Here is a 24,239-nt window from a genome sequence, read left to right as displayed (position 1 = left end):
ACATGCCAGATGGATGTGAGAGTAGCTCCTGGGAGCTACATCTCTCAACTTCATTAGTTGCTTATACTTCACCTTATCTTTTCCTAAATTCAAGAGCAAGTTTTCTATTTATATCTATAACTAAAGTTAAAGGGGAAAAAAAAGAGTTCAAGCAAATTTTAGAAGGAGGTAACACATATAAATGGCACAGAGGTAGCTTTTTCAAATCCCCACACTGCAAGTAACCAACAGTGGTTCTTTAGTGCCCGATGGTGCACAACCCAGAGAAAGAGCACGGAAGGATCCCCTTATGGAAGGGTGTAGGGAGTCAGAAGACATAACTTGCCCTACATACTGAAACAATGGTCTTAAGGGGCGCCTGGGTGGCTCAGTCGGTTAAGCTTCCAACTTTGGTTCAGGTCATGATCTTGCGGTTTGTGAGTTCGAGCCCCACGTCCGGCTCTGTGCTGACAGCTCAGAGCCTAGAGCCTGCTTCGGATCCCATGCGTCCCTCTCTCTGTGCCCCTCCTCTGCTCACATGCTTTCTCTCTCTCTTTTGCAAAACAATAAACAGGTTGAAAAGATGGTCTTTGACCAATATCAATGCTAGTAGTTTCACCTGTTCCTCATCCACATACTAACAGACCAGCGCAGTAAGAAAATTAAAACAAGGTCTGGGTCTAAAATGTTTACACCCCAGAACCAAAATCTTAAGATTCTATCATTAAATAGAATAAACACTTCTGATTTATAGAATAAGAATGCTTATTACTATGTCCTCTCAAACTTTTAACACCTGCTGGGACGAGACAAGGGATAAGAAACCTAGCTGGTTATAAGGATATTATAAAGTGGTAGGTTTAAATAAAAAAAATGATGGACCCAAATTTTGGAAGAAAGCTTTTTTTTTCACCCTGTTTACTGTTCACACACACACACACACACACACACACACACACGATTTTGTCCATGAATTCCCAAATACATGAAACTCTCAAAGGATGAAAATACAAGTATGTAAATGTTTTTGCAGTTCTAAGTGTAAGTCAGGGTGTTTTTCTGTGTGTCCAAGGGGGCTTTGAAAAAAAAGGAGGGGGGAGGGGGAGGACCTGTCAAGTTGGGCGATTACTATATATCCTCTTTCGCAGACTTCAACTACGTAGTTCAGCTAGCAACCAAGGTAATAGAAATGGACCATGTTCAAGAATTAGTTTTGTACTAGCTTTCACCAGAAATTCTAGGAAATGAGGAAGGAGGTTCTTTTAAAAATGTTTCCTTGCTGCCAGAGTTCTGACTAATTAAGAGGTGCTAAGAGTTTCCTTCCTCAATATAACCCCCACTTGATGTTTTCGAGGAGGTAAAAAGGCTGGGATGCTAAACTGAGCTCTGACAAGAAATCTCGTTAGGGACACCAGTCTAATAAACTTAGCAGACCTATTCCCAGTCAAATGAACTGCTGTCACTCTAGTTTTCATTGGTTTAAAGTCACAGGTGAAAACCTAAGAACGAACACACACACACACACACACACACACACACACACACACAGAGCCCCCTTCTATGCTCTGATGGTTTAAAAATAACAAAATAGTCTTTAGCATTCCTATTTCAAGACACTCTACCTCCTACCAGTTCGTTACTGTTTGCAAATCCGACGCCTGCCAGACATCAAAAGGAAAGAAAGTAGCCATAAATGTGCTTTTTTGGGAAGTATGAATCAATTTGTAGTCTGACAAGGTTTGAATAAAAATTGTTAAGGAATGATTAAAAACTGCAGATACTGTATTCTGACTGCTTTTTAAACCATACCTTCTGCCATTTGCTTGCTTTATCGTTCTCAATCCCGGAACTAGGAAAAATTAATTTTATGAACGTGAGTATGAATGTGAAGCCACTGGCTTTGACCCTTCATACTCATGATAGGTCTTGGGGGGTAAAAGGGGGAGGCATCATTATTTAATACATCACCTCACTTCGATTCAAAGGTGTCTGTAAATATTATTCTGGAGGTATTTTAAATTAACAGATGTTTCTAATACACTCAGTGACTTTCAGTGATGCTAAAATATCATTTTTTCATTTTAATAAAAATATTTAGGGAAAAATATACATGTAGGGAATAAATTTTAAAAATATTCACTGACACCTGTACACTGACGGGCACACATTCTTTCAACTTACTGTGACATGAAAATCTTACAGGAATTTAGTTCATCATAATAAAATAGAATGGGACTCTATTTTGTCACCCAGTAAGCAGGGACGATTTGTACAGATCTAGAGGTAAGAGTTATGTTTCCTAAGTACCACTTACAATTTAAATGGAAATCCAGAGGGAAAGGTCTAAACAATAGTCTCAGTTCAGAAAGAGAAAAATGGTGACGATCTCAAGGTATCTGGATCTTCAGCTCTTTTTTCCCTTCAAGTTTAAACTTCAACAAGGAAAATTATGCTTATCTACTTCAGACTACAGAATCAATAATTTTCTACTTAAGTTCAAATAGTAGTATTTCAAATGGCCCATAAAATAATGAAAATACCAACCCCTCAACTTGGGAAAATTCATAAAATACAGTAACATTAAAACCTTTGCTTGAGCTGAGCCTTTTAGTTGATTACCAGAATACTCACATGTGTGGGTTTTGAACTCCTGTAGGATTGGGATTCAGAGTAAACCTTGCTGTAGATTTGAAAGGTGGATTTGCAAAATTCAACTTCAGTGCTTTGCGTTTACCTAAGAAATAACAAATAAAAAGTAAAAGTTTCAAGCACTATAAAAGAGATACCACTCTGAGGGCATAAGAAATTCATACCAAAAAGCAGAAAAATGTGTTTTAACATACAGTTAATATAATATTTTGAAAGGCAACAAAGAATTTCTCAGAATTAAGAAACAGTAAATAAAAATGATCTAAAGTTGTTACTAACTACAAATCATCCGTTATGCTTCAATACAATAGAAAACAACATTCAGTGTTTCAAGTTTATATTGTTCAGAGACGCTAACACTTTTGCAAATGAAAATACCACTACAAAAATCATTTACCTCAGCAAATATATTGAAAAATACTAAAGTATTACCACCTTTCCAGGGTTACACTTCGATGCCATAGTTTAATGGTTTTCCCTCAAACATAGCATAAATGACCGAGCGAAGAATCTCAAGCATTCTGCAACCATTACAAGCTAAAAAAACATCCTGGCACGGTCAACTTCAAGTTCAATACACTGGTATTTCAAATAATTATTTATCTGGAGCCATTTCTTTGGGGTTAGGGAAAGGGGAGGTAAGGTACCAATGTTTTACATTATGCCAACAAAACATGTCCAGTATAGAAAAGCCAAAAATTTCAGAAAGATAAAGAAGAGAAAAATACACGGAGTATTATTTATATACCTACAGAATATATGAGTTTTTAAAAATATATATTATACATAAGTCAGAAAAGATAAAGAAAAATATACATAATATTATGTATACACCTACAGAATATATGGGGTTTTTAAATATATATTATATATAAGTCCAATTATCCCCAAATAATCATTGTCTCTTGGAAACTATTTTCTGTACATAGACACCCATTTTTTTCTCTACCATTAAAATCAGACCACAATATGTTTTGTAACATGCTATACTCACTGACCATATTCCTCTCTATGTCAATAAAGCTTACAAGATCATTTCTCTGGGATTCTACCGAATGGCAACTCTGTAACAAAGTCAGGTTTGTTAAGCATTTGCAACACATCTTAGCTTCCCATAGATACTAAAGATACTTTTTCCAGCATACACACCTCCGGGTTTGTTATGCATGTATCTACCTTCTCAAACAACACGTCTACAATCCAAACCCTTTCCCACCCCTTCAGAAGATGTATGGGTTCAGAAGATGTATGAAGGGGCTCCATCTACTCAGCCTGGTGTTTCTGATGACAGTTGTAAGTTTCAGGGTGCCACACTAGCTGGTCGGGACTGCAGGACAAGAGCAGAGAGCTCCTGGCCGTGGCTCCTGGATCAGCTCTGGGAGACAGGCTTTACTACAGGATAACGTGAATTCCCAAGAAGCCCAGACACATCATGTTCAGAAGTAAGCATGGGGGGCGCCTAGGTGGCTCAGTCAGTTGAGCGTCCGACTTCGGCTCAGGTCATGAACTCAGTCTGTGGGTTCGAGCCCTGCATTGGGCTCTGTGCTGATGGCTCAGAGCCTGGAGCCTGCTTCGGATTCTGTGTCTCCCTCTCTCTCTCTGCCCCTCCCCCGTTCATGCTCTGTCTCTCTCTCTCTCTCTCTCTCTCTCTGTCAAAAATAAATAAAACATTAAAAAAAAAAGAAGTAAGCATGGTACAACATGAATTTTCCACGTAACTTGCCCATTCAGGTGCCAAACATTTATTTTAAATTCAGTTTCATTTGAAAGCCAGTAGAGAAGGGGTTCTCTATAAATTGCAAAAGGTTCTCTATGAAAATCGGCAGGTTTGGCTGTATTAAAAAGCAAATTCCATATACTACAAAAAAAAAAACTTAAAAAATTTTAAGGGAAATCTGGGGAAAATCCTTGCAATACAAAACAGGAAACTCTAAATATACATAAAGACATCACACAAGTCAAGAAAAATAGAAAAATTGGCAAGAGTATGAAAAAGTAAAGTTTTGCTCAGTAAAGCAAAACTGAGAACAAATTATGAAAGGCACTCACTAACACCAAAAACAGTTAAAAATTTTGTTCATGTGAAACTGGCAAAACTTAGGTCTCGTTTATACATACACCTATTTTTCCCCCCAATGATAATGGGTTAACATGACCAGATAAAAGAATCACTAGTATCACACATTGCTGGTAAAAAAAGTAAACTGATAGAATTGTTTCTGATGAAATGTTCAGCAACATACAAGAAAAAGTCTTTAATGAACAGGCTCTTTTACTTCTTGGAAATCTGTCTTTAGGAATTATCTAAAGGCAGAGGGCTATCCCCGGGCCTTGAAACCTAACGGAATTTGCTCTGCTGGATTTTGAAACTGCTTGGGACTGCGTTTCCTTTTTTCCTTCAGTGTCCTCCCATTTTGAATGGGTATCTCTAGAAATGCGATCCAATGCCTGACAAGGTCACTTGTCTTCTTGCTTCTAGGTTCGCGGATGGAGAGGAATCTTGTGTCACAACAGATCATACTCTGCCTCACCCATACCTGATTTGGATGATTCTGATGAGACTGGGGGTTGATGAACTGGTGTTGTCTAGATAAGATGTGGATTCGAGCTGATGCTGTGACCTAAGGCTCTGGGGGAAGCCGGAGCACCAAGAGTATCGTCCGCACACAGAGAAGATGTAAGTATTTGGGGGCCACAGGTGGACTGCAGTGAAAATGGAGGCCTTCAAAGATGTCAGGTCCATGGGATGCCTGGGGGACTCAGTCGGTTAATCGTCCGACTTCAGCTCAGGTCATGATTTCGCGGTTCATGGGTTCAAACCCCACCTCGGGCTTTGTGCTGACAGCTCAGAGCCTGGAGCCCATTCCTGATTCTGTGTCTCCCTCTCTCTCTCTGCCCCTCCCCACCTCTCTCTCTCTCTCTCTCTCTCTCTCAAAAATAAACACTGAAAGAAGAATTAAAAAACAAACAAACAAAAAGACACCAGGTCCTAATCAATCCCTGAAACCTATGAATGTTACTTTATAGAACAAAGTTTCAGGAATTTAAATTAAGCTCTGGGGGCACCTGGGTGGCTCAGTCAGTTAAGCTCAGGTCATGATCTCACCGTTTGTGAGTTCGAGCCCCACATCGGGATCCACACTGGCAGTGCAGAGCCTGCTTGGGATTCTCTCTCTCTCTCCTTCACTCTCTGCCCTTCCCCAGATCGCAAAGTAAATAAACTTTAAGAAAATAAAAGAAATGAAGTTCTGAATGAGCTCAATGCCTACCAACCCCCCAAATCAAAAACTGAACACCACCTGTCATGTGGTTGTGTCTGGAACCACCCTATAGGGTGAAAAACTGAAAACACACTAAGATCAAATTCAGGACAATAACAGAACAAAGAATCGTTGTGAAAACCATCCCGAGGAAAACACTAAAACTGGCCCTTTCTTCCAAAGCTCAGTTTGAGGGGACAGCAGCTAACCTTTGCAGGCAGACAAAATATATTACTACAATTAAAACTTAAACTGTTTTCTTGACAGTAAATATTTACACACACACACACACACACACACATCCTTCCTCAGCACTGCTTTCACACTTGAGCAAAAATAAACTGGGGTCTTGAAGGCCATTTCCCGCAAAAATGAACAAGCACACAAACATCACACAACGTGACTTACACAGGTTAGGTCTGAACACACGCCATACTTCACCACATCTGCAACTGTCTTGAACACTGTCCAAGCACATGTTCTGATCGTCCACCAACAAAATACGCTAAATAATTCTATAAAAGTTCACAGCCTCTCTAAGCGGAGGTGATGACTCAGGGCCTAGAACCAGTGCCAGGGGGTGTAGGGGAAGATCGAGTTGCATGGGCTGGTCCTGCAGGGCTCCCACTCTCCAAAGGCTGACCATTTGGAGATGAACTCACAGGGCAGTTTTGAGGAGGAAAAGGACAGTCCCAGAAAGTCAGTCAAAGACGAGATGTGGGGAGAGGCAGAAAGGAGCAGAACAGTTTTTACGATACTTCAGAGAGGCTATCTCTGTGGACATGAACATTGTTTCCCCCAGCATTTCTTTTTTTCCCCCCATTCACTTTCTCTAAGTAAGAACCTTTATTATGACTGGTCCTTATCTTCTCTTTCTCACCCCAAAAACCTAAATCCTAAAGGTAACCCGTCACTATGCCAGTTATTTTTAGTATCAAAACTACACGCAAATACGACATTAGAGCAACAGGGACTTTTTTTTTTCAAAAGCCTGCAACTTCTACAGGGAGTAAAGGGAGTAAGGAAGGAAGTTTTCCTACAAATGGCCTGTGGAGATTTTTAGAAGCTAACAGAGATTAAGTTATTTGTACAGCAGGCTTTAAACTAGTTGATCAAAAAAGATTATAAACTTGTGATTATAATTCTCCCTTTGGGGACACTGTCACCAAATAACCCCCATCCCTAACCAGTCAGAGATAAACAGGGCCTCCCCTTTATCTACAGCAGAAGAGAAAACAGCCATTGATCAAACATCTTAAAGTATTCATAGGGAAGGAGTCTCCTGCGAGCGAAGACGGTCTTTGTGTACCTAAAAACTAAGTTCAGTGAAGCTGATAACAGAAAATGCTCTCAAATGCGTATTAGATCGGTCTGAGAACAAATTTCACACGGATTGCCCCAGACAACCCCGATGTGGGTCAAATTGTCTAGAATAAATTCTTGCCATCTGTAACCAAGCACCCTGACCGTTAAGGACAACAGTGTGTGCCCTCGTCCCATCATCATACTTCCAAGGCACTGCTCTACCCCTCAGGGTAATACTGCCCAACTTTTCTCATGCCGGCTCATACAGGAAATGAGGACACCTGCTTGGCACACCGGGAAGACCAGAATCTCCGCCAGCCCACTGGCCGACCCAGGTGGCTCACAGCCTCATGTCCCACTCAGGCTCGCCAAGGACTGGGAATCGACCTCTCTGCACCACCCTTTGAAGGTCTGGTTTCAAAGCTCTGCCTCAAACAACCTCTCCACATCGACATCCAAATTCTTCCTCACGCTTCTCATGAAGGACACAGTCCCAAGGATGGGATCTTCAAGAATATTCCAAGCTATGATTCTGAAGAACAAGGATTTGTCCACTGATATCCATACTCAGTAAGGCCTAGGAACGTGTTTGGCTTGTGTTCTGACCACAGAGCAACTCACAGAATTTTGAAGGTGGAAGGAAGATATCTTTCAACTTTACTTGGCCTTAAGCAAGAAGACAAAGGAGCCATCCCTGAATACTGTACTCCACCAACTTCTCAAGTGATACAAACCCTTAACATCACTTTCCACAATCGGCTAAGCTGGCCCATAGTTGAGTTTAACCTTGGTCAAAAATTCTATCCGAGAGCAGCCAAGAGTCTACCAGTCAACTATGCAAGATGACCAGTCTTTGCAATCTAGGTCACCAAAACATCCTTCCCCGACCTTCCACAGATGAGGAAAAAGTATTTCCTAAGCACTATTTCTATTTCCAAAACGTCAGAACCAGCCTGTCCTCAGAGAGACAGTATGTCTACATGGGGTCCACCCTGTCGCTCTCTCCCATCCTTCTCAAGCCTGTTCCCATAATCAAATTGTGAGCAATTTTGTCCTAAATGTTTAACTAGCTTAATTTATCTTTGAATTCTACAAGTCACCTGTAATAGGTAACTACGACAAAATAACAGTGCAACAAATATTTGTTGAATTCAGATTATTAATTTTTTTTATCAACATTGCACTAACCTCTCATACAACCTAGTGGGCTTATTTTCTTTTATTCGATCATAGGAAAGCAAGATTCTGTTCCTCTGATTCAGAATCTTCCCACCCAACCTGTAAGAATGGAGACCATCTCTAAAGTACTGCAGTCAATCTACGTACCTTCGACGTGTGATTTCACCAAATTTGAAATAGTAACAGCAAAACTTCCCATTGTTGGTGGCAATAAAGATCACTGAAGGATCCAGCGATGCATCTAGAAGTTAGCTTTTTTGCTGTGATATTAATGCATCACTTCAGGTTATGTGGTAGATTGTTATCAAAATAGCCACCAGTGAATCACCTCTTTAGAATGTGACTATTCCCTGCCTCTCTAATCAGGCTGGATTTCAGACTCGCGGGGACCCCAAGAACACAGCAGAAAGGGTTGTTGTAGGACTTCCAAAGTTAAGCCTTAGGAGGCCCCACAGCGTCCACTTTCACCCTCTTGGAAAGTGACCGAGTCTAAACATGAAGCAGCCCAAGTAGCATCCTTGATGATGGAAATCCACATGCACAAGGTCCAGAGGGCCCAGTCATCCCCACTGAGCTTAGTCTCCACCCACAGACCTACTAGCTGAATACAGACACATAGCAGAGCTCAGGTTAAACCAGCAGGACCACCACCCGACTACCAAACAGAATCACAAAACCGTCACAGTTACTCTTTAAAGCCACTACTCAGAAGCCAAAGGAGCTAGGTAGGAATAAAAAAAAAAAAAACCAGTAAGAATCAGTCTCTCTTAAGATCTTAATAACCCCCACTGCCACCACTAGGGATTTCCCAGAACCTAGCAGAGGAAAAAGCGGGAACTGAAACTACGATGTACAAATCAGCTCACAGAACACCTTCAAAAACATGAGCGATTGACCTACAAGTACCCAGAGCATCCCGCCAGGGGACGGAGGGGTGAGGACCGCCTGAAATGCTCATTTCTCCCTTGGCTCTAACTCTTCATACCTCATTTCCAAATGGAGTATTCGGAGTAACTCGTTCAATTATCTGTAATCACTGGCTATAAAATGAGGAACACACAGTTCCAACTACACAACTTTATATTTGAGTAATTTCAGAAACGAGAAAACAAAATGGTAAACAAGGACTTACTCTCATTTCCTTTTCTACCTAAATTACTACAGTGATGAGGGCCCTGACTTCTTTGATAAGCTCAAGAGAAGGGCAGGACACGAAGGATGTTAGACTCGGAACTGTCCGTTATGTCCCAGTCTTGCAATCTCCAGCAATCTGAGCACTGAATGAGTCACTGTCGGCTAATACCATGCCGCGCCTCTCCTCCTCCAGCCCTGGGTACGTAAGAGTGAACGAGTTCCAAAAATTTACAAAATCTCACCTAGAACTCTGAACTCCCATCGGTATCACAAAACACGGTTATTCATCCATACAGCTAAGCGGTTTGGAAGGTGGCTTGTTCTGGGTAGAAGAGATAAACAAATATATGCCAACAGGCCCTTCTGGCACAGTTCAACACTTTTGTGTGGAAGGTGGATTTGGGGGAAGTCCAACGTAGTAATTCACACGGCCATAGGTAGAGAAATATCACGGTTATACACAAGCTATTGTGCCGGGTAGTACAGACAAAAAGACCGATAAGGCAGCTGGCTGACCTACCCACAAAGACTGCTTTGTTTCTCACCTTAGCAAAATTAAAAAGGAAGGTGGTGGGAGGGGGCTACATGGCAGACTAGGGGAGAAAATTACTTCTGCGAGGCGCTAAATGATTATCCCTGAGATACTGATAAAGATGACACGCGGTCAAGCCATTTACACGTCTGTAAAACCAAGACAAAAACAGTGCCTTACTGTTTTCACTGCTCTGGTGGTGCTGCGGGGAGGATTCATGCACCTTAAAAATACAATGGCTGGTAAAGAGTAACGATGAAACAATGGCAGCTAACTGTGAGATTAGTCAGAAGTACTGAAACCCAATTGAAAAGTTGATTAAATTATTAAATTCTCTAAAAAAGAAAAAAACTGGGAAAAACTGATACATTTTAAAAATTCTTTCCTTCATGTTTGTTTATTTTTGACAGAGAGAGAAAGAGCGTGAGCAGGGGAGGGGCAGAGAGAGGGAGACACAGAATCCAAAGCAGGCTCCAGGCTCCGAGCTGTCAGCACAGAGCCCGACGCGGGGCTCGAACTCACGGACCGTGAGATCATGACCCAAGCCGAAGCCGGACGCTTAAATGACTGAGCCACCCGGGCGCCCCTTGTCTGATACCTTTTAAACCAAAAAAACGTATGAGCAACAAGAAAGAAATGCAACTGGCTCTGTAGATTCCTTTTAACTACTGTGCCAATAAAAGTCCCTGTTCTTAGCCACAGTCAGCATCCCAGCGGTGCTCAACCAGAAACTAGGAACACCAGTGGTAAAGCCCGTCTACCTAGCCATGGAGTTCAGCTCTTCCACTTACTGGCTATGCACTCTCAGGCGTAGACGTCATCTCTCCGCCACAGGCCCATTCCTGCCAAATGGGACTGATATTACCTTCCTCAGAGCGGGGCTGGCAGGAGGAAAAGGAGTCACTGTGTAGGTCAGGGTCAGCCAACCATCACTCATTGTTTCCCACCTTGTATTATCCGCTGCGTGCAGGTTTACAGTGGCTAGGTCCTGAACCAGGGTGGGTGGGAGACCACTAACACCAGTGCTTCCTCAACATTAAGCATCTTCCTCATCTGATAAGCTCGGGCCTCAGAGGCTCTGTTGCCAAAGAAAGAACCGAAACGATTCACTCTCTACCTTGCCAACCTCTGGCAGATGATTCACGGATCTCTCCTGGGGTAGACAGATTTTTTTTTTAAACCTGTAATATCGAGAAGTCTGCTATTTCTCTATCGGTGCCTAGAGGGGTACTGCTCTGACACAATGGCATAACAATTTCTAGCAGATTCTATGGACTCCAGGCAAAGGCAAAAGTAGCATTTTAGTTTCTGTAGACTACATTTTACTATGAGACCTTATTTGGTTAACAAAAGTCTTCAGGGAGAGTGTAAAGGCTGAAAAGCCCCCAACTTGCTCCCAAAGCTGATCAACCAACAATTTAAAAAAAAAAATGTTTTTAGCTCATTTTCTACCACAGTAAAATGGGGAGTCCAGCAAGTTTCCTGGAATGAAACAGACAATCTGCCCTAACATCCTTCCAAACCTAACATTAGAGAGACTCGTGATGATTCTTCGTCCCTTGATCCCACTAACCATTAACTCTGACATTGATGACATGAGCCCCTCTGTGGTCACTAGTGATTTTGCCTCAATTATGCACAATGTCACCATTATGAGTTTCTACGTGCAGCCACACCTTTGAGCTAGCTTTAAGCCAACAACGCCTGCTTTGATCAGACTCTGAGCCGGATGTCTCCTACCAACAAACAAGTACAATTCCTCAGGCTAAACTGACCAAGTCCTGATTAGTCCAAACTCTTTAAAAATACCAGAGAGACAGCTCATTCAGGATGACCAATGCAGCACAAATGTCAAGGCTTTATTGAAATAAACAGGACTTCAGATACTCATGCAGGTAGAGTCAACAGACTGTCCAGCAGAACTTGCTCTGGATTCCCATGGTCCCGAGTGCTCCTGTGAGGTCCGCAGGTTCATTAAGGAGATAAAGAAAACAACTTTGTACCTTGGTACTTTTGTCTAAACTACATAGCCCCAGCTGAAATGACCCACTGTGGGGGCTGGGAGGGTTGGGGTAGATATAAGGGACTGACTGATGGATTTGAGAGCAAATATCCCAGTTAGAAAATAAACAAAGAATATGAACAGGTAATTAACAAAAGGGAGAATACACACAGAATCCAAAAAACCATCAAATTCTTCTAGCTATCCACAGAACTAAAATTCAATTTTTGCCTCTAATACCACATGTAAATAAAAGGAATCCCTATGTTAATTTTTTTAATGTTTATTTATTTTTGAGAAACAGAGAGACAGCGTATGACTGGGAGCAGGGGGAGACAGAGGGAGATAGAATCTGAAGCAGGCTTTGAGATTGTCAGCACAGAGCCTGACATGGGGCTCAAAACCCACGAACTGTGAGATTGTGACCTGAGCCGAAGTCGGACACTTAACCGACTGAGCCACCCAGGCGTTCCAGGAATCCCAATATTAACGTTAATAAGAGTATGAAGAAGTGGGCAGTCTTCTCAGAATTTTCCACAGCTGTACTTTCACATCGGTCTGTGGTTATGTGATGTATACCATCCCCACGACACCTTAAGCTCCAGGAGCACAGAAATTCTATTTCTCACCTGCCTCCCTGCCTAGAACTGCACCTGATGCACAGATCCTTAATATCTGTTCAGTAGACAGATGAACAGAGACAAATAAATGAACCAATTACTGCTGTGAATATAAACTGGTCCACTTTCTAGAGGGCAAGATCTTGCAAACATCTCCAAATGTCCTTGATGATTAATGTAGTAAGTCCATTCCTAAGAATTCATTCTCTAGGAAGTTAAAGATTATGCAAAGAAAAGTATTCAGCATCGTGATATTTATGCTAGACTAGATAGAAAAATTACGACACATCCGTAACAGGAATACTCCACCGCCACCAAAAACAAACAAACAAACAAAAAAAAAAAAAAACAGAAACAAAACAAAACAAAAACAAAAACAAAACAAAAAACCCACACCATAAAAGACTACTGACATTAGTAAATGTTAGTAATAGTAAGAGATTTTTTTTAATCAAGCAATAAGTAATGTGTCTAATAAATTATTTCAGTAAAGCATATGTGCATATGATAAATTTATAATACACACACAGGTCTTTCTCCAAAAGTATGACTGGTGATTACTTCCAGGTGCTAGAATTATGGGTCATTTTTTTCTACTTTGCTGTGCTTCCGTTTTTCTACACTAAGTATTTGTTGTTTCTGTTTCAATTATAATCTCCTTGCTACTCACACCCGAGCTTTCTAAAAGAGACCAATCTGTTCTCTAAACCCAAATTTACTGAGGCCTAGAGAACAATAAAATGTCCTTAAAAACACAAATCTAGGCACTTTCATATATATATATCCGCTAATCCAACTTGAACATTTCCATACCCCTAAAATCTTGTAATATTTCACACATGATATCTTTTGAGATTTTTTTTAAGGTGTATGTACCAGCTAAGTTCAATAATATTTTAATCCCCCCCCAAAAAACAGGAAAAGCTTATTCAACACACCCCCCTCGCCCCAAAAGTCACACTCCACAGATTTGGGAAGCACAGCCTCCATGGGAATCTAAGGGTAGAAATTCCAGTTAGACACCCACCTTGAGAAGGTTCCGAGTGGACACCCAAGAGGTGGCAGCCATCCCTGCCAGCACGCCTCCACCCCCAGTTTAGGGGAGAAGGGGACGAATGTGTAACAATGCTGAGCTTGTCATTTGTCCCCAGCTGGTTCGGAGCTCTCTTTTATACCATCACCCATCACAATTCTTAATAAGAAAGGTCTAACCTGCTAGGCGCCTGCACTAATTCCATTCACACAGCATTACTGCTCTTAGGGCGCTGAGAGTTCTGGCCAGGAAGGGGGGAGGTTTACAGCACAGCAGGTCAGTACATAGACATAAGGGACTTCCTGATGGATTTGAGAGCAAATATCCCAATTAGAAAATAAACACAGACTAGGAACAGGTAATGCACAAAGAGAGAGTACACATAGAATCAAAAAAAAAAACAAAAAACATCAAATTCTTCTAGTTACTCTAGGTACTCAGCACCCTGTCCAGGTGCTCAGACACTTTAAATCCACGTCATGCCTAAAACTCACCCAAATCCACAGGGCATTTATGTTAAGCCTTAAATCTTCCAACACATCAACAAGGGGTCCCACAGAGACAAGTGAGACACAAATGCTGTGTTGATCAAATCCAACAAAACTTGCCATTCAGAATGGTCAGTGAGCCTTTCTTCTCCGATGGGTAGGCCATGTGGCAACCTCTGCCTCCCAGTCAGACCCCTCCACACTCTACTTAAGTTCCTCATCAGCTCCCCAAAGTTTCAAGTTACTATGTTACCACGCACCAGTAGCGAGATATTAGGATTTCTGAAAAATCACCCACATAACGAACTCCTACTTTTTGGTAGCATCCTTCTAGTAGGACAGGGCACCTACTACACAAACTTGTGAAAACTGGGTCAAGAAAAGCCATAAGGCTTGTTCCGGTTTTTATCAACATCCCAGAGCCCACACAAGTGGCCTCCAGCCCACCTCACTGTCCAGGCAGAGGCAACACATCGCACAGCAGATATTCTCAGAACGGCTCGCTCGAACTCTAACAAGGAACCAAAGTGCCCGCCGGTCTTAGGTCGCATTTATTTTTCCTGCTTGGTCAACCCCACAAGATCCTAACAATACCATTTTAACTTCCCGCCACCCATAAATGAAATAAGGACACTAACCATATTGTCTAATGATGCCGTCAGTATTGTTTCAATCAGTGCTTCAAACCTTTTTCGTATGTGCCACGAAGTGAAGGAAAGAGCGCGCGTACAACACAATGAAGGAAACACAAGCCTGCTCTTGGCTAAAGGCCACTGACCTGAGCTGCAGCGAGTGGCCCCAGGCCGCAGGCCAAGGCAATGTGTTTCAGCTGACAGGTAACTTAGCGGCGCCCAGGTTGAGGAGCTAGCAAAACAGTCATATCAGACTTCTCCTTGAAGAGTTTACTTAGAGGAATGTTATTAGCCACAAAGCAAATATTAGTTTCTTAATATTTTTGTCAAACATTAATGTCTTCCCTCATCTTCCTACAATGCCAATAAGGATTCCCACCAGCCATAAACAACTCTTCTAGACCCAATCCTATATGAATTTCACTAATGAGTAGGTTAGGATAAAGAAAACTGTAAGATACGGGCAATTTAGCATCACAGTGAAGGTACCCATTTGGTCCTGGGAGATACAGCATATGAATCTTTTTCACAACACAAAATCAACCGTCCGTTACCAAAATGATACCGGTACCCATTCTTCTTTCCAGGTAAGTATAGATTAGCCCTCCTAGAAAGCTTACAGATCCAAAGCTCTGGGTCTACTGTGTGCAAGGTAGTTTCGCTATAGTGTCTGTGTTGTAATAAAAAATGTATCTGGTACTTGTCCCAAGTACCTGGCACAGACCTCCTACGACCCTTCCAGTACCCGCCCCCCTCCCCAGTGATAGAAGAGTCTTTCGTTATTCATAACAAGCCCCTTTCAACCAAACCAGAGATTGTGCTAATGAGGGGACAGAGGAGAGGGCCTCTCCCACAGGCACTACACACACATAATTTCAGGATGGGATGCTGGTCTCCAGAGAAACAAACCTGGCAAAGAGGAGGGCTACAACTTCTAGCTCCACCCCCTAGCTTCCGTGGAGGGGAGAAGGGCTGGAAACTGAGTTCCATCACCCAATGGCCAATGATTTGATCAACTGCGCCTATGTAATGAAACTCCCATAAACCCTCCCCCAAGAAGGAGTTCCAGGAGTTTCCAGGTTGGTGAACACATCAAAGTACTAGAAGGATGACAAGCCCAGACAAAGTATGGAAGCTCTCTGCCCGCTCTCTCCATACCTAGCCCTACACAGCTCTTCCATTTGACTGTTCCCTAGTTGTCTCTTTTACACTAAACTGATAAACATAAGTACAGTGTTTTCCTGAGTTCCGTGAGCTGCCCTAACAAATAACTCCACCTGGGGGTGGAGTCAGGGGAGCCCTATCTAACTCATCATTGGCCAAGCAGAAGTGTGGGTGCCTAAGTACCCCACTGGCAGCTGGATCTGAAGTGGGGCCATTCGGGGGGCTGACCCCTTTAACGTGGGGATCTGATTCCAACTCCAGCTAGATAGTGTCCAGCAACTGAATTGTTGGACCCCCAGCTGATGTCAAGAGAACTGGAGAATGCTTGGGGGCGAGAAAACACTGCAGTGTTAAAATCTGAAACACTGAAAGGTGAAGAAGAGGAGGTCAGTTTCAAGGAATAAATCTTTTCTTATTTCCATGAACACTTGTCGTTGATTTTTCTATGCTATCCAAATCTATAAGCAAGCCAAAAACAGGAGGAAAATACCCCAATTCAATTAGAGATGAAGTGAGAGAATGTGGTCTATGAATATATTTTCTCTATCATCTGTCCGTGGTCAATCTATAAACTGAATGGACATATTATCCACCTGTGATGTTGATTTAAGAAAGGTCTTCTTAGAGCAAAGAAGGAACACACGTGACCACGTTAGGCTAGCTCAGGAAAATCAGATGGAGGGTCTTATCTATTTTTCCCTTCTATGTGGCTGCTTAAGGATCACAGTTTACTTGTTATTCCAAGCCGACTTCACTCTGGGAAGGGAGACCACTAAACTCCCGTGCTGTACTGCCCCACTAGCTTATCCCACAGCAAAAGTTCACACCAGCATATAAAATTTCACCTGTAATAATCCTTTTTAGCATCATATGTCACTAGGAACCCAGACAGGCAACAGCAGGAATCAATTTCTTCCATATATACGATTCTACATATATTTTCATTCAATTAAGGTGATTTGGAGAGCCTTCCGGTAATCTGTTACCACTAAACGGCACTCGTGAATGACAAGAAGGCTTTTACTGACCATTTGTATTGATGCAGAGACGGCCTGCCCTCAAATGTGAGCTGCTCACTGCTATAAAGAAGGGGAATACAAGCCTTTTTCCGGTACCTTCCACTACCTAATGCAGAAGGAAAGCCTTATTTCAAAGATAACTCCCCCAATTCTAAAACACCAGCGGTGGCTCAGCAATCATTTAATAACTGCATAGGAGGGGGGAAAATCACACTATACCATTTTTAAATAGTCATCGTTTATCACATAGCCACCAGTTATATTTCTTTCTTCAGGAACAGTCAGTATTTGAACACCAGCATCTCCCCATGCGGAACCTAAATGTTCATCCGGATGACTTCTGACCATGGTAATGAGATCCAGCACTCCAAGGACTCAGTATTTTTCCTAACAGCACCTGCCATATCTCAGCAACAAAAATATTTCCTGAATAAATGGATAACCCAAGGTCAGGTTTTGCTTCATTTTTCCCCCTCATTGATCAAAATACCTATAACTGGAAATTAAGTTCTCTGAAAAAGTTAGCCAGAAGCTTTAGCTAGAGAAATGCTCCTGACAGAATTGCATGACACATGAATAGTCCACCATGTTACATGCCTTCTAGAAATTGAAGTTTTTGAAAGGTTAGAATTAAAGTAAGATTAATCAAGAGAGTAAATGGCAAAGAGGGTATGTCGTATCCCTTCTGCTTCCGGAATATATGGCACACGAGAGTATTTTGATGGCAAGTTCTCTAATCAGTTACTGACAAACTGTGCGAGACCAAATCAGTTTCAGAACACCATAAAGGGGAGACTGCAATAATTTAGTTACAAAATGGGTAACTAAACAGGAATAGTAAGAAAGAAGAGCTGGTTAAGAAACTGCTATTACGGAAGGTGAAGAATGACACCTGTTGGACAAGAACACACAGTCACTGAAAAGGTTAAGTGCTCACTGGAACGCAGGAGCTCACCAAGCTTTTTTATACCCTGGTTGAGAACTCATACTTACTTCTATTCTCACCAAACTGCCTTTTGAGGACTAATTCTGGTTCCCAAGTAATGGGAAGGCGAAGCCCTACAGGACCTGAGCCATCTAAGCACTGAACACAAATTAATTTTAAGCAAGGCTGGACTCCAGTTTGGAACTGATCTTAGTTTGGCAGAACTGCTTTCCCATAACCCACGGATTCTTCCTCACCAAAAAACGTCAAGAATTATTTGGCATGTTCTTTAATCATCTTCAGAGATTAAGAAAATTTAAAAAGCTAAAAAACCCTGGTAACGAAGAGGTCGGCTCATATTCCAGGGTATGAAGAAGAGACAGATTTCCAGTTTTAATTCTCTCAAAGTACAGAAAAGCACAATAAACGTCTGTGTATACGTGCGTGCCCACATACACATACGTTCGTATCCTTCAACACTGGTACAGCTAAGTCAGAGAGGATTAATGCTTCATTTAATTTGCATTCGTTGGTATGCCCCAAACACAAATGTTGGGTTTTGGCTGACCATAGCTACTATTTGAAGAGCCCACAGATATTTGGCAGTATGAGTTAACCAGTACCTAACAAAATAATTTGGACAGAAATCATCAACGATGGCCAAAAACAACAGGTGAAAAGCTGATGGGGGAACTTTCTCCTATAGGAATCACATGGACAGCACCTAAAACCCAGCCATTAATCTTAACAAGAGCTACAGTCAGAACTCATACACCTTCATAGGGCACCTGGGGGGCTCAGTCGGTTGAGCATCCGACTTCGGCGCAGGTCATGATCTCGCGGTTTGTGAGTTTGAGCCCTGCATTGGGTTCTGTGCTGACAGATCAGAGTCTGGAACCTGCTTCGGATTCTGTGTCTTCCTCTCTCTGTCTCTCTCTCTGTCTCTCTCTCTCTCTCTCTCTGCCCCTCCCCAGCTCACACTCAGTCTCTCTCTCTCAAAAATAAACATTTGAAAAAAAAATTTTTAAACATCATGTGCCCCCTGATGTGAGGCAACAAGAAATACCCAGCACCACCTATAAAGCGTTCTTGCCAAAAATGCATATCTCTATGTGATCAAGCCTCTTCACCTAACCACCAATTAACAGAAGCTACAGGGCAAGGAGACACCCATGAAACACTAATGACTAAAAGGATGTAATCAGCCAAATGTGAAACGTGCAAAACGCTACAAAATGCATGACCCAGTTTTTTCGGTGAATAAATGGCAAAGAGAAAAAAGGGGGAACTACTATAAAGAAACAGCAATAAAATGCAGAATGTGTGGACCTTACTGAGATCTCAACTTGAACAAATCAACTGTCAACATGCATCTATATGGCATTTGAGGAGATCTGAGGGGGCTATCTGATAATATTGTTTTGTTTCTTTAACAGTGTGATAACCGCCTGAGGCTCTGCATTTAAGAGTCGTTATCACCGACAAGGCATGTGACTGACATAGATGTGGCCAGAAAAAAATGAAATAATGATAATCTGAACTTGCTTGAAGGTATTTCAGTAGAGATAGGTGTAGGGAGGAGGAACACAAGAAATAAGATTGGCCATACGTTGGGGTGCCTGGGTGGCTCAGTCGGTTGAGCGCGGGACTTCAGCTCAGGTCACCATCTCACGGTTCGTGAGTTCGAGCCCCGCATCGGGCTTGCTGCTGTCGGCACGGTTCCTGCTTGGGATCCTCTGTCCCCCTCTCTCTGCCCCTCCCCTGCTTGCGCTCTCTCTCAAAAATGAATGAACGTTAAAAGATTTTTTTAATAAAAAAAGAAAGAAAATCATTCCTATGAGTACCCACTGTTCTCTTTCAAGAATAAGACACTATTGTTTATAGCATATAAACTTGACCAGACCAGGGTCACTCACTAGCCGGATGACTTTGAAAAATTTCCTTATTAACCTTTCTGTGCCTCAGTTTCCTCACCCATACTAGTTACTATACCAACCTCACAAGGTTGTAAGGATTAAAGGAGTTAACAGAATGTGCTTAGAACAGGGTTTGGCACACAGTGAATGAGCTATTACGATTACTTCTGCCACACAGACTGACTCTACAAGTTCAATCTCTCAAAGAACATAAGCTTCTTCAGAGTAGGCTCTACATCTAACTCTTCTTGAAAGACCCCAGGGCCCCTTATCATTAGCAGTATGTGTGTCTGTTAAGGGTTTCATTTGTGCCCATTTATTTAATCTTGGAAGAGGTGCTCTAAAGGGGAGCGAGTATGCTTACATGATTTTCATTTCTGATTAATGTTCACCTAATTCTACCTAATGATCAGATGAACAGCAGCCCGGGTGTTTTAAGTTTCTTCTAGTACATCTTTTCATCTAGACACTTGTGTCTCAATTTTGAAAGCACTCGTAAAATCATGTCATGAGAATTTCAAGTATTTACTATACCTTATTTGAAAACCATCACCCTCAATTTATAAGCTAAATTGAAAACCACTTTGATGGGGCACCTGGGTGGCTCAGTCGGTTAAGCATCCGACTTCGGCTCAGGTCACGATCTCACAGTTCGTGGGCTCGAGCCCCGCGTCGGCCTCTGGGCTGATGGCTCAGAGCCTGGAGCCTGTTTCAGATTCTGTGTCTCCCTCTCTCTCTGCCCCTCCCCCGTTCATGCTCTGTCTCTCTCTGTCTCAAAAATAAATAAACGTTAAAAAAAAAAAAAAAAAGAAAACCACTTTGATGGGGCACCTGGATGGCTCAGTCGGTTGAGCGTCCCACTTCTGCTCAGGTCATGCTCTCCCGGTCTGTGAGTTCGAGCCCTGCGTCGGGCTCTGTGCTGACAGCTCAGAGCCTGGAGCCTGCTTCCCATCCTGTGTCTCCCTGTCTCTCTGCCCCCCACCACCCCACTCATGCTCTCTCAAAAAAATAAATAAACATTTAAAAGATTTAAAAAAAAAAGAAAAGAAAAGAAAACCACTTTGATGAATTGGAGATCTGGTTGGTAACACCTTCCGGAAACTTTTCCACATCGCTTCTGCGCCGTATCTGTCCAGCCACAAAAGTTTTGTCAAACAGCCCTGCACTGCTAATAGCGAAGTTCGACTGGCACATGGGAAACTTTCTGCACTGTGGGAGAATCACTCATTTTTTTCTCATGCAAAAATATCACACATTAAGTTTCTCTGAATGATTATTAAGGTGCAATGGCTATTCAAAACCTTCTTTCTTCTAGCAATGAAAACCATGTTTCAGGAGAAATGAATGTTCCCATTACTTTCCAGATCAAAGATAATCAGGCAACACTCCCCTTGGAATGGGAGGAAGTACTAAGGGAATATGTGAATGTCGCCTCTGCCTACACCGTCACTACAACTCTTGGGCTTTAATTTGTAAACAGCTGTTTCCAAGCAGATGGAGTTTCCATTGGCAGTTTTACCACGAGGCCCGTGAAGATAGTGATGAATCTCCTGGATGCTAGTCGGGCTTATGGCAAATCCTACAAGATCTCATTTTTCAACTAAATTCAGCATATAAACTTAAAAATATAAATAAATAGAGGTGCCTGGGTGGCTCAGTCAGTTGGACATCTGACTTCAGCTCATGTCATGGTTTGTGGGTTCGGGCTCCATATCTGGCTCTCTCTTGTCAGCATGGAGCCTGCTTTGGATCCACTGTCTCCCTCTCTCTCTGCACCTCCCCTGTATGCGCTCTCTCTCTCTCTCTCCCTCTATCTCAAACATTAAAAAAATAAAATCAAATAATAAAAATATAAATATAAGTAATTCTATAGAAATTTAAATAAAACTTGTTAATCTCCAATAGCAGCGTTGTTTCTTATGACTGCTGAAAAACATAGCTGAGCTTAATAAATTCCAAATGATAAAATTTTAGTCACTGTGTAGATTTTTTGCTACATAAAATGGAAAATTAGAAATTTAATCAGGTGTGGGGCACCTGGGTGGCTCAGTTGGTTGGCCGTCCGACTTCGACTCAGTTAATGATCTTGCGGTTCGTGGATTCGAGCCCTGCGTTGGGCTCTCACCACTGTCAGTGGGGTGCCCACTTCTGATTCTCTCCTGCCCCCCTCTCTGTCTGCACTTCCCCTGCTTGCGCTCTCAAAAATAAATAAAACATTAAAAAAAAAAAGAAATTTAATCAGGTGAATTTCCTAAGCTCTTAGTGTAAAGGTAGAATGGCTTGACTCCCCCTCCATGTCTTCCTTCGCCTGGTTTACTACACAGCCTACTTCCAATACAATCAAATACTCTCTTGAGCAACACATCATCTTTTACAGACACTTCTTATCAGGTCAGTAAACTTATTAATGACTTCCTCAAATTTCTGCATTCACAAAACATCCTTCCTCCTCTTTATTGTTTCCTTTTTACTATTACCAACTTAAAACCAATTAGGGATCCTTATTGTAAAAGAGTAGTTTCACAATTAAATGAGAATCTGTGGTTAGAATACCTCCACTTTTTTCTCCAAAAATATTCTGATGTGCAGTGTTACCAAAAGCAATCACTACCTGTAATCTAATTTCTATTAGTGACTTCAAGAATAAAAGTCAGCTCTGGAGCACATAACTTTCTACATAAAGCTCCTGTCGGGGCGCCTGGATGGCTCAGTAGGTTGTGTCTGCCCTGTGATTTAGGCTCTGGTCATGATTTCAGGATTCATGAGCTCAAGCCCCACATCGGGCTCTGTGCTGACAACTCAGAGCCTGCTTGGGATTCCCCCCCCCCCCACTCTCTGCCCCTCCCCCATGCTCTCTGTCTCTAAATAAATCAAAAGAAAGAAAGAAACGAAGAAAGAAAGAAACGTCCTGTTGCTTATGCAAACATCCCCAAGTAAAACAATTTTTAAAAGCTACTAAAGAAGTTTTTAAAGCTACCAAAAGTATAAAAGCTACAAAACTCAATACTACCCAAATTTGTCTTCAGCCAAGACCTCTACAGCCATGGGATCCTTAATGAGTCTTCTCATCCAAATAAGAAAATCAGAATGGTAACACACTAGGGTAAATTTGACATCTATGAAAGCACTTCTCAAAAAGTGTTTCTAGGTAAATCTTCCCCCACCAACAAACAAACAAACAAACAAAAACAAAAAAAAAAACACACTGGTTTTATAAGCCAACGCAAATCATGTTCTAAAGAACCATGTTTACAAGTTCTCTGATTAAAGCCATCGAGATATGATCATTCAAAACTTGGTCATAAGTCACATAAACACCTTTACAAGTACAGAATCATGATCTCCAAATGATGAATGATGAATTAATCAACCTTCTAAACATAAGCACTCTCAATCAGAAAGAGTATCTTTCCCTGAAGTAGTCTTTCGTTTAGACTTCAGAATAATTTGACAATCCAACAGGGTTAAGAGAAACATAACACCGTTGTCTTAAATAATTGTAACTTCATTTGTTTACTTATTAACTTACATACTAACTTTATATAGAAAAAACCAAAAAGCAAGTAAATGCAAACTATAATTGATCAAAAGAAGGCCATGAGATGCAAAGTGGATTTTTATTGACGATCTGTAAAAATCCGGTTCCAAAATTAAAAGTGATCTCACACCGTGTACGAAAACACCTCCCACACATTTCCAATAAAGCTCCACTAACTTGTAACAGGCGATTGTGATACACTCATTGGAATAGTGATAACACAGTATGAAAAACAAAAACTATGTGAAAGTTAAACAATGGGAAAAAGTGAATCCTTCAGAGCTTCCATTAGTCATCAGAATCATCTTACAATAAGTCTTTCTGACTTATGACGGAGAATCAATCAAGCATGTGAGGGCACTGCACGCACTCACTGGGTTCTTCACGATAATTCTGTGCTCTTTGCGCTCCGTCCCCTCCTACAACTACCGTATGCACAGAAGTGTTTTTAATGAACTAAATCTAAGTCCTTCTGAGAATTCTGAAACATCCTGAGAATAAGATGGGAGATTCTGGCCCTACAGGAGGTCCTATTCGATGAGAAAACGCTACCTGCGCGATTTCAAGCCCTTTAGTTTTAAAGAGACAGTGACCGCCTTTAACATAAAGTCAATGTCTATATCCCAAACGTAAGCCTGGTTGTCTACAAACATTACAAAGTTGTACTTTAATCTTTAGGACAGGACCGATCTTGGAAAAAAGTTAATGTACGTAAGCAACTGGAAAGTTAAACGTTTAGTACAAAAATAAATACCGTCAACTTAGAGCCGGCCATCCCTACCAACATCCCTGCTCCAACCCTCCCTTTACTTGAGTCTTCCGCTGAGGTCCCAGCCAGCAGAGAGCTCTGCTTAACTCCAAAGT

General features: G+C 41.7%; 1 protein-coding gene across 2 annotated transcripts in view; it reads right to left on the bottom strand.

Moving 5' to 3' along the window:
• MAP2K4 (mitogen-activated protein kinase kinase 4) overlaps positions 1-24,239 on the bottom strand; it is a 137,866-nt gene that overhangs the window by 97,035 nt on the left and 16,592 nt on the right. For both annotated transcript variants that reach the window (XM_027047464.2, XM_027047465.2), the window contains one exon: positions 2,611-2,713. In XM_027047464.2, the coding sequence (XP_026903265.1) occupies positions 2,611-2,713 (103 nt within the window). The remainder of the gene's footprint in view (positions 1-2,610; positions 2,714-24,239) is intronic.

Source organism: Acinonyx jubatus, chromosome E1 (genome assembly GCF_027475565.1).
Source record: "Acinonyx jubatus isolate Ajub_Pintada_27869175 chromosome E1, VMU_Ajub_asm_v1.0, whole genome shotgun sequence".
NCBI lineage: Eukaryota > Metazoa > Chordata > Mammalia > Carnivora > Felidae > Acinonyx > Acinonyx jubatus.
Note: the sequence above shows the minus strand (reverse complement) of the source record. Positions and strands in the feature narration are given on the sequence as shown.